This window comes from Lynx rufus, unplaced genomic scaffold (genome assembly GCF_022079265.1).
Source record: "Lynx rufus isolate CCGP_SWC_20201006 ecotype Redwood Valley unplaced genomic scaffold, mLynRuf1.p SCAF_2, whole genome shotgun sequence".
Taxonomy (NCBI): Eukaryota; Metazoa; Chordata; class Mammalia; order Carnivora; family Felidae; genus Lynx; species Lynx rufus.
The window spans coordinates 185,577,297-185,595,045 of record NW_025814834.1 but is presented as its reverse complement, the minus strand read 5'-3'; the positions used below and the strand labels follow the sequence as shown (position 1 = coordinate 185,595,045).

The 17,749-nt window shown below is 49.3% G+C and overlaps 1 protein-coding gene across 17 annotated transcripts in view; it reads right to left on the bottom strand.

Moving 5' to 3' along the window:
* Positions 1–52: 52 nt before the first annotated feature.
* MKNK1 (MAPK interacting serine/threonine kinase 1) overlaps positions 53–17,749 on the bottom strand; it is a 52,625-nt gene continuing 34,928 nt past the window's right edge. For 11 of the 17 annotated variants that reach the window (XM_047084010.1, XM_047084006.1, XM_047084009.1 and 8 more), the window contains 9 exons: positions 17,135–17,214; positions 15,513–15,586; positions 13,273–13,377; positions 9,776–9,831; positions 6,729–6,824; positions 4,982–5,176; positions 4,108–4,272; positions 2,640–2,683; positions 53–1,347 (listed from right to left, as the gene is read on the bottom strand). In XM_047084010.1, the coding sequence (XP_046939966.1) occupies positions 1,119–1,347; positions 2,640–2,683; positions 4,108–4,272; positions 4,982–5,176; positions 6,729–6,824; positions 9,776–9,831; positions 13,273–13,377; positions 15,513–15,586; positions 17,135–17,214 (1,044 nt within the window). In that variant the 3' untranslated portion in view covers positions 53–1,118. The remainder of the gene's footprint in view (positions 1,348–2,639; positions 2,684–4,107; positions 4,273–4,981; positions 5,177–6,728; positions 6,825–9,775; positions 9,832–13,272; positions 13,378–15,512; positions 15,587–17,134; positions 17,215–17,749) is intronic. The other 6 variants (XM_047084012.1, XM_047084014.1, XM_047084001.1 and 3 more) reach the window with 6 other exon arrangements.

Genomic DNA, 17,749 nt, shown 5'->3' with positions numbered 1-17,749 from the left:
CCTGTCTCCTCAGGTTTACAGGGGCAGAAAGGACCATCAAGAAGGCCACAGCTAAAATTTAAAACAGTTTTATTAAAACAAGCACATTGTATAATAGCATTGTCGTTTGGTGTAAATGTCTTGTCTGACTTGTACAAATCGATTTTCTCTAGGTAGCTGCGCAGCCCAGCTTATCTGACGCCGGATGTGCCTTCACTCTCCGGCAGCAGGCACCCGCGCCGCCTCCGATCTGGTGCCACGTCAGGCGCACGGCTCCTTCTAACTGCCCTGGACTGATGCTGCCCTCCAGCAGACACAGCCTCCAAGTCGTGCATCATCTCAACAGCTTAAAACCAGTTAGAATAATAGGAAACAGCTGATTAAAACCTTTCACATGCATGGACATTTGAGGAAGAGCGAGCCATTACGTGCTCTGGAAAATCCACGGGCTCGCAGTGGGAGTTGAAAGTCCCATCTTTGCTGGAAGTGCATGGTTAAAAAAAAAACATTTTTTTTAATGAAATAATACGGACTTCAGCAGCAATCCCAAACAAGGAAGGGGATGATAAATGAGGGACACGTTTTGGTCCCGGCAAAGAAAGATTATGTGCTTCTCCAGCGCTACAGACTGGAAGACTGATCTGGCCTCCTGAACGCAGAAGGCTCCCTGCCCTCTCCTGAAGTGAGGGGATGGCTTTGTTCAGCCAGGGGAGGACATCCGGAGGACAGAGGAAGGTGGAAGGACCAGCGGGGGGTGGGGGGGGTGACAGTGCAAAGAGAAGAGAGAGCCTCTGTCAACTGCTGCTTCTCAAGGCTGGCTCCCTGAAGGCTGCAGCCCCAGCCGCCACTGCCGCCTGCTGCCCAGGAGAGCAGGCTGCATCCCGGATCCGCAGGCGGGTGAGCAGGTGGGCAGGAGCCCAGCAGAGATGTCCCTGCCGCAGGCGATTATGCAAAGTGACAAGTGATTGCTTTCCTTTTCAAAGACAACCCCTTTGGAAAGGGCTTTTTCCTTGAGGACTCTGGGGAAATGGGGGGTTGGGTGGCCTGGACGGAGCCACAGAGCAGCTCGCTCTACTTGCTCTGCAGACTTTGGCCAAGCCCGGGCAGGCTGAGGTCCTGGAGGTTGTGGCTGGAGTGGGTCAGAGTGTGGTGGGAGTTGGACACAGTTCCAGGTCATCACTGCGGCCTGCCTGGGCCAGGGCCCTCCGCCGGGCCAGGCGTGACTTGCATGGAGGAGAAAGCCTCACCGAGCACAAGCCCTCAGCCAGGGACTCCTCTGCCAGCTCGTCTTCCTCGCGCTGAGAAAGCTGGCGGTTAAAGGCGATGGCCTCAGCCGCGAAGAGTGTCAGGTCCATCGTGCTGCTATTTCTAGAGGGGCGGGCAGCACAGAGCAGAGGGAAGAGGGGCTCAGCGGCCTGGCTGGCTGCCTCCCAGACCCCCGGCAGCTTTTTCTGGGTGGCTTCCCCCAGAAGTCATTCTTGCCCGGGTTCAGAATCTGATTTCACTGAGGCTGGAATGGCTTTGAGCCTCAACTACAGTCCTAAGACTTCAGAGTTGGGACAAATGCCCCCTTCTATTCAGAACACCCTCCTCTGAGCTCTCATGTTCCACACCGAGCTCTCCCAGAGGAAAGGCGCGGCACACGAAGTGCGCACCCATATATCCCCTCTCCCCTGTCAGGGCATAGAGCGCCAAGAGCAGGGGCTGTGCCTTTATGTCTGTGTCCCCAGGGCTCAGCTCAGGGCTAGCCTACAGCAGGCACCGTGGGTCTACCAAATACATCCTCTAAGGTGGACCAGAGGTTTGGAGCCTCAAGGCCCCTGGACACAGCTCTAGAGAATCAGCTAGGAACCAAGCTGGGCAGTAGCATTCTGGCTCACATGAATGGAGACTACAGTGGTGTAAGACCTCCCTGTGTGTCTCCCAGAAACTGGTCATGAGGTTGGTTCCTGGAGGGGTCCCCACAACGTGGTAGCCCTGGTCCTTTGGGAATAGGGCAGTGCTCACTAGGAACATGACCTAGTGTTAAAAGGACTAGAGTCCAACAGATCCGGGTTCAAAGTCCAACTCCCAAGGCTACTGTGTGGCCCTGAGTAAGTTACCATAATCTCTCTGCTCTCAGTTTTCTCATCCACAATATGGGGGTAATAGGTAAACCTCTCTTTTAAATTTATCCTACAGATTATGAATAGCATCTCTGCACAGCTCTTAGCAGCATATCTGGCACGTAGTATGTATTTACTTTACAGTGGCCATTCCTATTGTGCCTAGTGGTGACAGGACAACCCGTCCCAGCACTTTACAGCACCTCCAGCCTGCTACTACAACCAGAGCAGCAGTAGGAAACCCTGGGGTGAATAACCCACAGAGAAGGTCTTTGGACTGTAAATGGTGATTTCTAGTTAGGATGTGAGTGGATATGGAAACAGGTTTTTCTCCTGCAGAGAGGCCTTGAAGGAGCTGCAGGGCAGAGGAGGCCATCAGGTGGCAGAAGAGAAGAGGGGAAAGAGGAAGAGACGTGCAGAGTAGGCAGACTGGGGAGCCCCTCCAGGAGGAGGACACCTGAGCCTAGAGATGGGCTCCCTGTCCCCACCTCCATCCCAATGTGGCTGAAAGTTTGAGGGACAGTCAAAGCCAAAGAAGGGGCATCGGGCATTTACCTCTGGAGGATTCGCGGCGTGGGGAGTCCCCTTTCTGGAGCTTGCTAGAATGGGAAGGACAGACGCGGGGGTAAGCACTGTTCCCTCCCTCAAGAGCTGCCCCTGCCCACCCCAGCACAGGGTGGGTACATTACTAGAGGCTCCTGGCCCAGCACAGAGACTTGGTGGAGCTTGCCTGTGGGGTCAGACCTTCCAAGGAGAGAGCAAGAAAGGCCCAGCTTGAACCCAGCTGCCTCTGCATGGAGAGCCACTCCCTGTGCCTGGCAGAATCCTAACCTTCCTCCAAGACCCAGCCTGAGGGTCACTTCCCCTGTGAAGGAAGCATTTATACTCCCACCCATGCCACCTCCCTCCCCCTGTCCCAAGCAGAGGCTGGACCCTTGTCCTTTTGATAAGCATTCGTTACACTATCACATCATTTATTCCTGTCTCCCTCTTCCCACTAGAACATGAAGACAGGGATTGGGTCTTGCTCATCCCAGGACTGCAGAGTCCGGCATGGGGCAGGTGCTCAGTAAAGACAGCAACTCTTGGGTGGCTGGGAATTAGCCATTCAGAGATTCTTGGATTGGGTACCCCTGTAACATGGGGCTGGCAATGTTTGCTCCCTTCCACTGGCAGGGCCACTGAGGTTGGGTAGGGCCTGGCAGACCAATGACACAGTGAATCACAGGAGGTGTAGCAGACCCCTTAGAGGGGCAGATGTCGGGTACCATGACTAACTGAGGAGGACGGTTAAAAATGTCTCCTGGTAGGGGCGCCTGGGTGGCTCAGTTGGTTAAGCGGCTGACTTCAGCTCAGGTCATGATCTCATAGTTTTGTGAGTTCCAGCCCTGCATTGGGCTGTCTGTGATGGCACAGAGCCTGCCGCAGATCCTCTGTCTCCCTCTCTCTCTGCCCCTTCCCTGCTCTCGCTCTCTAAAATATAAACAAACATTAAAAAAAATATTTTCTAGTAAGGACTTGGATCTTTAGTTTGGGGAAACCACCACCGTTGCCTTTTAGGCAAGCTGCACTCCAGGACCACATGGAGAATCTATGTGCCCCCAGTGCATCCTCACTGCAAGCAGGGCACCAAGCCCTGCTTCTGGGCATTCCCAGCTAATGATATGTCTGTATAAGGGGAGGGTACCACAGACCCCAAATGCCAATACCAGACCGTGTGCCTCTGCCAATGGTAGGATGCATGAGCCAAATCCCCCAGAGGCCTCTGTCCATTCCTGAGAGGCATGGGTCAGTTAGGAGCTTCGTCTGAGGCTAAGATTAGAGCCAAGTCTATGACCAGTACGTGGCTCCTTCAGTGGCCAGTTCACTCCATATGTGCAGGGACTGAAGCTGCCGTATAGTCTCCCTCCAGCTGAAGTCAGACACCTGGGCTGCTGTCCAGTACTTGCTCCTATAAAAGCTTCCTCATGGCCACACTCCAGGCCCGAGGAGGTGGATGGCCACCCTGCCCTGGGTTACTCACCCCCTGCACCCAGGGGTGCTGCAGAACTTGGGCGGCACTCAGTCTCTGCTTTGCATCTCGAACCAGGAGCTTGGAGATGAGGTCTTTGGCCTCGCTGGAGATGTGTGCCCAGTCCTTGTCAGGAAACTCATACTTGCCTTCCTGGATGCTCTCAAACAGCTTGTTCTAGGTAAAGAAGATTCCTCCTGAGGCCACACTACCAGGGAATAAGCAGGATGTGGCTGCCATTGATTTGGTCACCCCAGGTCCCATTGACCTCAGCTGAAGCTGCAGCTCAGGGCTTGAGGATGCCACAGGCCAGGGCCCTCTCCGGCTCCCCTATCCCCACTAAATCATCAGGCCACGCAGAATGCCCCTGGCGGGCACAGATGGCTAGGTCACCTGGGTGGCTAGGTGGGTGACACCTGGGGAAGACCAACTAGGGAACACAGCCCCAATTCCTTAGCCCTTTGTAAGGGGCCCCCACAAATGGGTTCCTCACAACCTGTCAGGTCTCACCTCCCCAACCCTCAACCTTACAATTCTACCCTCCTTCCCCATACACACGCCGCTGTTTCACACCTCTGTGTCTTTGCTGGCGCTGCTGTTTCTGCTTCTATTCCTTGCCCCTCTGTCCCTGGGCTAGACTCATGTTTTAAGACTCAGCTCAGGTATGGTCTTCTCTAACAATCCTCCTCTGAGCTCCCAGCTGGGCTGAGTGCCCCACTGTCTCTCTCTCACCCCGTCACTGGCCCTTGGACAAAAGAGGGAAGGGGCACTATAGACCCCCTTCCAGAGCAGGAACAACCCTCAGCCCAGTCCTGCTAGGCATCCCACAAGCACACTGACCCCCGCCCAGCAGGCCCTGTGCAGGGGGTATCGGTGCTGTGCTCACCTGGCACACCCTGCAGACCTCTCCCCGGTCCCAGCCACAGTCGGCCCCGCAGTGACCTACAAAGGGGGGGTAGCCACTCAGCATGATGTAGAGGACCACGCCCAGGCTCCACAGGTCACAGCGCTTGTCGTAAAAAGTGGCCTCGTCCCTGAAGACCTCCACCACCTCCGGGGCCATGTATTCTGCGGAACCACACTGTGGGGGCCAAGGTTGGGGAGGGGAAATGGCAGAGAAGGGAGAGGCTTAGTCACAGGGAGAGGAGATGGCGAAGTGCAGAATGAAATGGGACTTGAGCAAGAGGATGGGGTTGCAGAGCAAGAAGCTGTCAGGAAAGCCACCAGAGGGCTCACCTGATGCCACCAAGGCACTTAGAAAAGCTGGGCCAACTGAACATTTGTAAATGGAATCCTAGCATTCCTCACGATCACATGACCAGTTCCAGGTCACTTATCTTTTCAGGTCCTTCTCCAGTAGGCAGAGGCTCCTGGTCAAGAAGCTGCAGGAGTCTCTCTGTCTCAGCTCTCTGCAGACAGTCACCTAATATACAGGCACCTGGCTGTACCAGGGGCATGGCTCTGGGAGGGGGTCTGTGGACATGTAATCCCATAAGGCAAGGAGTTCTTCAGGTGAAGCCCTGCCAAGCTTCTCTGTCATTTTAGACCAAGGAGGAGTAAGAATTTAGAATTAAGAGTCCATCAAAACTGGAACAGCTCTTAGAACAAATCCAACCTCCCTGCTTCTCCCATTTATAGATGGGAACACCAAGGACTAGGATGGGGCAGGGATTTGGTTCAAGCACATCAGTGGTAACCAAGTATAAGAATTCAGGATTCCTTCCTCCCATCCTTGCATGGAAAATGCTGATAAAAACAAAACAAATACTTTTTGCTCCCTTCTTCATTATTTCAGGCTCGCCCAGAGATACCTCCCTGGCCTCCAACGCACACACAACTAATTACAGGGAAGATGGGAAATGGAGAAAGGACTTTCTGTTATTGGTAATTAGAGTTAATGACTTTGAGAACAAGGTAGTTCGGTGTAGTAGAAGCTAATATGGAAACATTTCTAATAATGTTGATTAGAATAAGACACGAGCATACTGAAATGCATGTCTTAAAAAAGGGTATTAGGAAAATTCACTTATGAAGCATGCAAATCTCAAAAGCCTCACAATAACTGCAGTACATCAGGTGTGTACAAGAGACGTCTTAGGAAGGACAGCTCCCAGCTGCATATCTGGGCATGAAATGTGAAGTAAAGGAAGCCGCAGGATAACTCAGCCAAGTGATCCTACGTGCAGGGAGCCGGGACCTCTCGGTTCGTGCCACAGAGAGACCACACTCCTGTCCTCCATCACAGGGGGACGCGCCCAGATGCTGCCGGGCACAGCGGAACTCTCAGAGCTACCATGTGCCCATGTGCAAAGGGCTGGCCTGGGACAGCGTCTGTCTTTACCTGGGTCAGGAGTCAGGGCTCAGCCTGTTCTCATAGATAGAATCTGTCCCGTCATTGGCAGAGGACCCACCCCACACTGCAAGTTCTTTCATCAGCAGTTAAGCACTGGCAGGGTGGGGGGGGGGGTGGCCCACTATGTAGTGGCCAGATGACAACTCAGGCAGATGGCAATGATGTAGATACACTCGGTTTTCCTTCCTTAGCCCCTGTTCTGCACTCCAGCTTTGGTTGTGGGTACTCCAAATGACAGGAGCCCCGAAGGAGGTGGTACAGGGTGCCCAGCCATACATACTGGAGTGGTCAGCTCTGGTGTGGTTATGGGGGTGCAGGAGTTGTTCAGTTTCACCCCACTGCCCAAGTCAAAGTCACAGATTTTCACCGGAGACACCTGAAAAGGAAAGCCGAAAACAAGGTTACAAATATAAGAAACCCAAGGGCAGGAGGAGACCAGTGTGACTGTGACACACTTACCCCCTCTCACTCCCTCCCCTCATGTAGGAGGGGGGGCCTCTCACTGGCTCACTCTTGCTCTTGCCCTCGGGGATGCATTCTCTCTCCCTCTCTCTTTCTCTCTCTCTCTGTCTCTCTGTCTCTATGTTTATATGGCCACCATGCTGAAGCCCAGCTTTATCTGTTAGGTCATGTTTGCTGTCCTTGGGTTAACTAGAAATCACCTGAGGATTTATCCTAAGGTGCCCTCTGCCCCACACCCTTCCTCACTTCCTAAGGAAAAATGTGCACGCTACGTGGTGTCAGACTGCTGTGCACTTAGTAAAACAAGCAGGAAGCCTATGGAACTCTTGCCCACAAATGACAAATGACAAATGATGGTACAGGTTGCAGAATCTGAGAAGTATGTATTCCTGAAAGACTCCCTGTGGCCTGTTCAGTGCAGGGCATGACCTCCGGTGTCTCAGGGTGACCAACTTGTTTTTGCTTGCTTGAGACTTTGCTGTTTGAGCACCGAAAGTTATGTATCCTGGGAAAGCCTACAGGCCCAAGCAGGCTGGGATGGCTGGTCACCCATACTGGATGTTGCCCCTGAAACCACAGACAGCATTAGTCATCTCTGGAGCCAACCGGGAGGGCACTTTGTGCGCATGCAGGAGAGTGGCCTGCGTGATGGAGGCAGCCCAGTGAGCCACTCCAAAATGCTGGTTTTGGGAGTCCCAGCTTTAGCCGTTTAACCTGCTAGGGAAGCCAGGACAGTCTCTCAACTTTTCTTCTTCCCTTCCTTTCTTTCCTTTCCCTTCCCTTCCTCCTTCTTCCCTTCTTCTCCTTCTTCTATTTTCTTTTCTTTTTCACTTAGCCTCTCTGTTTTTGTTGTGGTGGTGGTAAAATATGTAGAACAGAAAATAACCCAGTGGCAATAATTACATTCATACTGTTGTGCAACCATCACCAGTATCTGTTTCCAAAACTTTTCCATCATCCCAAACAGAAACCATTTGATAGTAATTCCCCATTTCCCCCTCTCCTTAGTAATGTCTAACCTACTTTCCGTCTGTATGAATTTGGCTATTTCAGATATTTCATGTAAGTAGAATCACACAGTATCTGTCTTTTTGTGTCTGGCTTATTTCACTTAGCATACTGTTTTCAACGTTCATCCATGATGTGGCATGGATCGGAACTTCATTCTGTTGTACGGCTGAACAACATACCATTGCATGGACAAGCCACGTTTTGTTTATCCATTTACCTGTTGTTGATGGACACTTGGGTTGTTTCCAGCTTTTGGCTATTGTGAATAACGCTCCAATGAACACTGATGTTCAAGTTCAAACCTCTGTTTTCAATTCTTTTGGGTATTATACCCAGGTGTGGAATTGCGGAGCGGTGTGGTAATTCTGTGTTTAGCTCTTTGAGGAACTGCCAGAATGCTTTCCATGGTAGCAGCACTGTTTTACACTCCTACCTATTTTTTTCCTTCTTTTTAAAATTCTAACCATCCTAGTAGCTGCAAAGTGGTATCTAATTGTGGTTTCAATTAGCATTTTTCTAATGACTAAGGATGTTGAGCATCTTTTCATATGTATAATGGCCATTTGTATACTTTTTTGGGGGAGAAATTTCTATTCAAGTCCTTTGCCCATTTTTAAACTTGGGCTGTATTTCTGACGTCGAGGTTTAGAAGTTCTTTATACATTTTGGATATTAAACTCTTATCAGATACATTATTTGCAAACATTCTCTCCCATTCTGTGGCTTATCATTTCATTTTCTTGATAATGTCTTTTGATGCTCAGGCATTCTTAGTTTTAGTTTTCAACCACAGAAAAGGGGCAACAATCCTGCACCATTAAGATCAAATGAAAGGATAAATGACATGAAAGCATATTGTAAATCAGAGGCAACAGAGTGGTTTAGAACGCCTGTGGAGTTCTGGGGTGAGACCACCTTAGTTTTAATCTATACTATTTATCAGCTGAGTATAAGTGCCAGGCACAACGTAAGTACTCAAGAAATGTTAGCTATGGTTATTACTAATAATCATAATGGTAATAGTGACAAATCATAAAGTCTTCTGCCAGAGCCACTGACGGGAAGTCACAAGATCTTATCTGAGCTAACGTATTACTATCCCCACAAACGAGCTCTAAGTAGCAGGCTGGCTTCCACGTTCACTCGAAGCCATTCCTGCTTGTGAGCTATCCCTTCAGTCAGACCAATATGTGTGTTCATATGTATACACTCTTACACGTACACAGAGCCATGAATGTGTGCCGACAGGGCCTCAGTCCCTCCAACAAACACAGAATTTGTCAAATTGATACATGCTTACAGAAGGGCAAACACTTCCATTTACTAGTAGGTTGAGGTAAAGTTTAAAGTATGTGGCATCTGTTCAACACCAAATGTAAGTGTTTTCTTATTAATGGGCACCTCAGGAAACAAAAACGGAAACAGAAACCCTTCTTAAGAACTCGCTTCCTAATTATCACTTCAAGTGGTGGACACTAGCTGGTGTGTGTACCGCAACACAAACATTTTTAGACAGAGATTTACTTCCCAGAAGATTGAGTTGTTGTTTATGACTCACATCAATTGCTCTAAAGCCTGGACTAGAAAACATTCGTTCTATGCAGGTCCCATGTATTTTATAAACTCTCAGGCTTAAGCCGATCACACTATTGATAAAGAGCAAGGAAGAGACAGGGAGGAAGCCAACTGGGAAGGCAGAAACGCCACACAGTAGGCATAACATTCTCACAGGTTCATAACAATCAGCTCAGGTTGGTATCCAAGGCCGATGGTGCTGCTAACAACCCAAAGGAAAGTGGAAGTGGCTTCCCCACATCAGTGTAAACTGTAATCTCCCAAGTCAGCCCTACGTACCTTTTCTGGAGACTCACACAATATATTTTCTGGCTTCAGATCGCGGTGAGCAATGCCTGAAATGACAAAGAGCAAAGAAAGGGTTAACATACGCACATAATTATCAAACATTCCACACACAATTAATTTTTTCCAAATGCTGTTGTTCGCAGATTAATTCCCAATTATGGTACATTAAAAAATCAACGAGCTGCAGGAGGCAGGAGTAACCGGAGACGAACCAAAAAGCACAGTTGATTCTGCAAGCTCTTTCGAAGCCAAAGCTTTAGAAGTCTGGCAGGGGTAAGTTGGGCCGAACGAGTCCCAGCCAGCCTACTCCTCAGCACCGCAGGGACGACCAAGAATAAGAAGCTAATATGAAGCAAAGAGCCCTGCAAATGGCCATGCTGGGACAGCAATGCAGAAATAATTAGTGCCTTGTTTAAGAGCATCTGGGGAGACTGAGGCTGCTCTACCTCATTTCTTCTTGGGTGGCCAATGTGTATTAAAGATGATTCCCTAAGCGGGACTCCCTGAATGGTCAGAGCGCCAAGTGTTAGTTAACAAATCTTCCAAAGCTTGTCCAATCCCTTTCTCATCCGTGCTGCATGTCCAAAATAGTCATGCTAGAAGCACAGCAAGGACTGCTTTGGCCGAGGGTGCTGTTCTTTTTTTTTTTTTTTTTTCAATGTTTATTTATTTTTGGGACAGAGAGAGACAGAGCATGAACGGGGGAGGGGCAGAGAGAGAGGGAGACACAGAATCAGAAACAGGCTCCAGGCTCCGAGCCATCAGCCCAGAGCCTGACGCGGGGCTCGAACTCACGGACTGCGAGATCGTGACCTGGCTGAAGTCGGACGCTTAACCGACTGCGCCACCCAGGCGCCCCGAGGGTGCTGTTCTTAAGAGACACCTGCCCTGCATTTTGACCAGACCTCCTGCAGATAGCAGCTTACTCCATGAGGCGCTCAAGGCTGCTGACCTGGCCAAGAGGGCACCTGGGGGAAAACCACCTTCTGACCAAAGACAGGGACAAAGAACCAACTCATAGGGCCATGGCGGACACAGAAACCTTGATCCCTCTCTCCTCCTGCAGAATGCACAGTTCAGAGACAGAAAGGCTGGAAGGTTGAGTGAGAGCCAAACAGCTAGTGCCCAGAAGTACTGGAAAGTAGCAGAGGATTCATGGAGTAAGATGGAAAAGCAGAATCTGCTTTCCTAAAACTCCCTCGATGACCAAGTTCTTGGGCAGCCCTCCAATTCCCTGGTAGGAGGCAGAGGCCCAGCCCACCCAAGGCACTTCGTGAGGGAGGGAAAACCTGAGCTCCAGCAGGCTGAGTAACTTCATCAGTCACCTAATTGAATGAGAACCCAGAGCAGCTCTGTCCAGGCTGTACAAATTGAGTCGGGCTACAGCTTGCTGCACTAAAAGTGAAAGATATTTTCCATTACAGCAAGTGCTCCCACAGAAGGATCACGAGCCACACATGGAGTCCTGCTCTCCAAATAGGTGCCGATGGCCCAGTTGTCCCCCAGCCTGAGAACTGAGCGCCATGCCGTAATAATGGGCCTGCCTTTGTGAGCACACCAGCCATCGACCTGCTCTGGTTCATTTCCCAGAGGTTAAGCTGCAGTGTGTCCAGTATTTAAAAGTGTGGAACTTGTTTCAGGGCTGACCCATTCTTGCCCAATTCATCTTCCCAGCGTGAAGTTATTTAGAAAACAGCCAAGTTCAGCTGGAAATCGTTTTTCATCCCCTCCAACTTCAAGTCACATGGGCAGCTGGCCAGCTAGATGTTAACAAGCACTTCAGAACTCCTAAGACACACCAGCTCAGTTCCCTTTAGTGCATTCTTCTAAAAAAATTAAAAAATAAATAAATAAAAAATAAAACCACCTTTACCCCCCTCTAAGGTATGGATCTTGCAAAAAGCGTGACCCAGTTTTGCAATCTACAGAGGCAGCTTGGGGAACAGTTGTAAATCTTTGTCAAGCAGGTGTTACCTACATGCATCCCAGCTTTCAGAAACAGAACTAGTGCTATTCATCATGCGGGGGAAAGTACAGATGCCCCTCCTAGGAACTTTCGTCCCATGTGCAAGTCAGGTGCCCAACACGGGCACTGTCGACACGGAGATCTCCCTTTAGCCATGGAGGGAAACAAGGCGGGACCAGTGAAGCTGAACTTCCCTGCACACATGCCACCCGGGTCTGCGCTGCTCTGTGCACCCAGCATGCCTACAAGTGGTCTCTTGCAACCAGTGTGGCTGGCCCATACCCACAATAGCGGAAGGGAGCAGAGCTAAGTCCCAGATTATTCGTTCCACCCACATCCCCCACCAGACACAATGCTTTATTTTAAGGGAATTAATATTAGGAATAAAAATACTTCTGTCCGGCAGGGGTTAAGGGTGGAGGAGATAACATTACTGAGCTACTAAGTGCCGGGCACTTCGCTCCAACTGTGCTATACATACACAACACAGACACAGGCTGCACGCAATTCCGTAAGTGAGTTAGAAATAGTGCCTAACACTGACTATGTGAGTGTTAACTACTGTTGATGATATAACTCTCTCTCTTCTGTGGGTTGGCATTATTACCGAGAGAGCACATAGTGGGTAAAAAGTGAAGCCAGAATTCATTTTTCCGTGGCACTGCTGTTAGGCAAATTTAAAAAATATAATAATCAAGGGTGCCTGGGTGGCTCAGTTGGTTAAGTGTCCAAAACTTGATTTCAGTTCAGGTCACGATCTCATGGTTCATGAGTTCGAGCCCTGCGCTGGGCTCTGCACTGACACAGCACAGCCTGCTTGGGATTCTCTCTCCCTTTCTCTCTGCCCCTCCTCTCCCTCTCTCTCTCAAAATAAGTAAATAAACATTTAAAAAAATGTAATAGTCAAACATATTTATGGAAATACAAAAACATTTAATTTGCAAAAAGATTTAATTCACTATAAAAGTTCTGAAATAATCAGTTTTAGATAAGGGACTGTTAACTGAAGTGTAATTTGGACAATAGCAACCCGTGATTTACCATCGCGATGTTCAACAGATACCTCAACCATGTTAGTAGAAAACGCATTTTCCATTTATGACAAACAAGATACAAAACTAGATACATACTATCATGCTGATTCTGGAGAGATGCAGGTGATGTATGTTAAACACTAGAAAGAGTAACACCCACATATCTACACTGGAATAGTAGTGTTATGATGAGGCTTGCACTCTTCACTAGGACAGGAGAAGGAGATCATCCATACCCACACGCTCACACATCTTGTTCAACATGAAATTTACTTTTTCCTCCCTGCTCCTTCCCCTGTGCCCCTCCCCTTCTTAAAAGTGCCACATCTGCCCACCATCCACATCAGAAGCCTAGTGCCGTCCTGGTTTGCTCCCTCACCCTCATGGGCGGGCCTGCCGGCTGTACCAGCTCCTGGCCCAGCTCCTCTCCCTCCGTCCTCAGAGGCTGGCTGGCCCAACCCAATCACTGAGGCGAAGGCTTGGTTCACCTTTGGTGTGCAGGAAGTCAAGGGCAGCGGCCACATCCCGCACCACTCGGCTGGCTTCTCGCTCATTGAAGTGCTTCTGCTTCTGGATGTGGGCCAGGATGGAGCCTGGGGAGCAGAGGAGACACACAGCTATGCCTTTTTGGGCCTTAGGAAGTATAAATTCTCAGAGGCCAGTTTTCACAAGTTTGGGGTGGGGACACAGGCTTATTCATCACTAAATGTCCAGCACCCATTTGGTACCTGGCACCAAGGAGACATGAGCACAGAACTGGATGGAACAGAACTGCACTGCTATCTTCTGTACCTGCCCATGATGAGCACAGAAGGGACAGCAAACAACTATTTAAATGACCAAAAATACTAGCACCATCAGGGCAGGTCTGACTTATGAAATAAGAAAGAACTAAAAGTGAATCCACATAGGGTTGGGGGCCTCTCCACAGGAACTTTACCTCCTCTGCATTTGATCTCAGATCCAAACAAGAGCATGAGCCTTTAAACAGAAATTCCACACCCTCACCAGATATGTAAAGGTCTAGAAAAAGGGGGGAAAGTACTTTCCCTCTGAATTTTCCTATTTATTATTAATATCATTGTTACTACTTTGTTGGCAATGGCTAACATTTATTGAGTGGTTACTATGTGCCAGGCACTAAGTAATACTCTTGAACAGATTATCTTAGCCTCACCATAACTGTATGAAATGTATAAAATACAGCTATCCTCATTTTACAGGTGGGGAACCTAAAGCCAAGAATGGGTAAGCCACTTGCTAAGATGACACCCCACTAAGTGGAGGCATGAGGACGTAAGCCCACTAAGTCTGACCGGAGAACCTGTGCACATCCCCTGAACCAGACGTGTGGTCTGACTGCTGGGGGCATGGGCTGCCCTGAGCCATCCACAATCTCTTTTCCCACTGGGTCTAGCCTCAGTAGGGTTGCACTCTAAGCAATACGGTTATAGATGACCCCTAGCATTTCAAATGTAATGTCTCGGTGTTGTTGGGCAGGGCAGGAGCACATGGCCTGGCTCCATGTGGTCTATGCTCACTCCTGGAAGCTGGAGGTATCATCTCTGTATCTTAAAAATGGCACGTGTTTACTTATCGCTGGTTTTTGGCATGGGGAGGGGATGAAAGATCTCTCACTTGCCAGATTAAACAATGAAAGGATCCCAGCATGCTAAGGAACATTGCCAGAAAACTGGCTCCTGGCTAGGTCTCAGGCTTGCTCTACTCTAGTGAGTCTCTTGCTTCCAAATTTGTTAAAGCGGAAGATAGAGAGTGACATGCTACTTGCTTCTAAGATAGCCTCCAGTACACCCTATTATTTTCATAATATTAACAGCTGACATTTATTGACCCCTTAGTGCCTATGGGGCACTGTGCGAAGCATTTCACATGGATGATCTCATTTAATCTTCAGAGCTATCAGAGAGGGTAGGTACTGTCATTATCCCTATTTTACAGACGAGAACATTGTTTAGAAAGGTTTAGAAAGGTTATGTGACTTGCCCAAGGTCACACAGCTAGTAAGTGATGGAGCTGTACTTAAACTCAGCTTTACTGGTTTCTAAAGCATGCTCCCTTAGCCACCAAACCCCTCCACATGGCCCTCCACTCAGCTCCAGATAGCCTCCCTAACCTGTACCCTGCAGATCTGTCCTCGGGCTGGATGAATGATGGTAAGGGCAAGGGCTCCTCTATCCCCTTCTCTACGTCAGGAAAGCAACTTCAACAGACATTCCAGTGACTATGTGCATGGGCGATGGCAGTAGTGGTGATGGTTAAGAGTGGCATCTTTCCATCTGAAGGATCCAGATTCTCAGGCCTCCTCTCTATCCTGGGTCTATGTCCTAAGCCATGGGACCCTCCGTTCCTCTGGTGAGCCTTTCTGGCCTTCACAATGTATGCAAGAGCTTCCACCCCACAATTAATTTAAATAGAGAACATGTCAAAACACTGGACTGATAAATTGATAAGTAAATGTATCTATATATGAGTCCTATTATAATGAGAAGGCATTTTTAGAATGCCCACACAGGTGACATTCTAGGCTCTGCAAAATGCTAATTATCATCCTTCCCTCCGGCCTCCCTTCTCCCAAATCAAGGGCAGTTTTAAGTCCTTCATCCTTTTTATTAGCTTGACTCATTTTAGAAGTCTCTGGGATTCGTGATGGATGATCACCGTTCTGGGTCTTAATCAGAAGTCCAAACACATACTCAACAGTAAGTACCTCCTTGCAATTTCTCAAAGACCAAGTAAAACCTTGTGTCATCTTCAAAGAACTCAATCAGCTCCAAAATGTTCCTTAAATAGGAAAACAAAAAAATAGGAGGAAAGGGGGAAAAAAAGGAAAATGGTATCATATATTAAAGCCCGCTTACAAATATACAATGAAAAAAAAATTCACAACGCCCTGTAGCAGGGCAGAAATCAGCTTCAAATCAGAATGCTTATTAAAGACCCATGTTTGAGAAGTAGCCAGTGGTGTTAGCAAGACTCAGGTCACCTTATCTTTCCATAATGTTCGGTCTCTGGTGTTTTCACCAAGCCTGTGCTGTCAAACCCCAACCCTAAAACCCACTAGGTAGAGTTATAAAAAAGTCCTGGTCACATTAAACTGAATAAAATCTGCAGCCGACTGGAAGCAATTGCGGCTAATAACACTGAATAGTAGGTGTGTGTCCTGGAGGCAGGCAGCAAATAATTACTTGCCCTCCCTCTTGCCCATAAATCACAGGGCAGTATTTACATTGCCTGGAGAAAATGGAAACATCTGTCAAATAGACTTGGGGCCTAACGTGGGCACCGCTAGACCCTAACTGCTAAGCGCTGCTTAATGAAACGGCCGCGTTCCCGCCACCGCAGCACTTGTGGCCTTCCCCGGTGAGCACTCTCTGTCTGCCTGCGCATTACCGGGCTCTGCCAACAAGGTCGTCTTGTAACTCAGGAGGGAAGCCACCAGCCTGGATATCGGAGGTGTTGGGGGCTTTTTTTCTTTTAAAGAACGAAATAAACCAAGTAGAGTCTCTAATGCTGAACTCAGAAGCTGCAGGGCTGAAAATAAAAATCTGTCCCTCATAAAAAAATGCTGACCACTTTGGGAGACACCAGGCTTTTACTGGTGTGAAGGCATCCAAATAAGATGACTGAAATGGCCTGATTTGAAAGAAGATTGTGGAGGTAGCGCCTGGAGTTAAATCAACAGCAGCCCCCGCCCTCCAAGCTTAATGACAAAGCCATCAATACCTGGCCGCTGGCTCCCCGCTGACCCTGCTGTGCAGGGAGAGAGAGTGGGAAGCAGAGTCTTAGAGGTGACCCTGATTTAAAGCCACCGTGGGACAGCCGCTCATTTGGAGCTGGTGGTGAGCAGGCTGAGGCGGGGCTGGAGACCACCTTGGCCCAGCTGTCCAGCACAGTGCCCGGCAGCTTCTTCCGCCTGAGCAGTGGCCACACAGACACAGGTATGCTAGGAACGGAACACATCCTCACCTAGTCATTACAGCTGGGCCCTAAAGTTGCGTGTCGGGGGACAGACGCTGCGTCGGCCTGGTTCCCACAGGCACTTGAAAGAAACAGAATCCCAATTTTCTCCCAGCCCCTCACTCAGATTGCTCACTCTTCCAACTTGCCTGTATTGTTATTTATAGTATTGCAGCCTGAACAGAAGCAAAGGCCACCCTGCTTCTGTCCCCACTCTCTCTTTTTAAACACGGAAAGACAGAAGGAATCCTGTGCAGTTGTAGCCAAGGAGTGAGAGCTAAATGCTGGGGTTGGGAGGTGGTGAGAAAGAACTTTTTCTGCGGCTAAGTATCCCCCCAAGAGAAGTAGCAAGTAACCCAAGACTGTACTCACTTGTTTCCTTGACACTGATAGAGCGTCTCCACCTCTCGGAATACCCTACTCCGACTGTGCCCTGCTTGTTTTTCGATGATCTGTGGGAAGAATAAAATCTGTCATACCCACCTGACCTCGAAACATGTCTCAGCAGGATCCCTCTGGGAGACTGCAAGGCCCAATTCAGCCCACAGCCGGTTTCAAGCACAAGCCTGGAGTAGACCCTGGCACTGTGACTCTGCCGGCAACACGACAGACTGGCCTGCCTGAGGGATTTCCAGCCTGGCTGGGCCTGTTTGACTCTGGCCAGGCAAACACGGTGGAAGCCATGGGGTGGTTGCCCCCAGCTGCCCAGGGGAGACTGAAGCTGCCGGCAAGAAGATAAAGAGCTACCTCTACCCAGCTCCTACCCCAAGGGCATCTCTTCCTGCCTTAAGGGTAAGATTTACAACCTCCACTGAAGGACCTCCCAGGGTTGAAGGAACAGCAAGGGGGATGGAGGACACAGTGGAGAGGGACTAAAGCTCCAAGGCCCAGCTCAGACCCCACCTCTGCAGTTCTGCAGAGAACCTGCCCTTCGGCAGGCGCTGCATTAAGTAATTCAGGTCCGTGGTCTCAGTTAACTCTTACAAC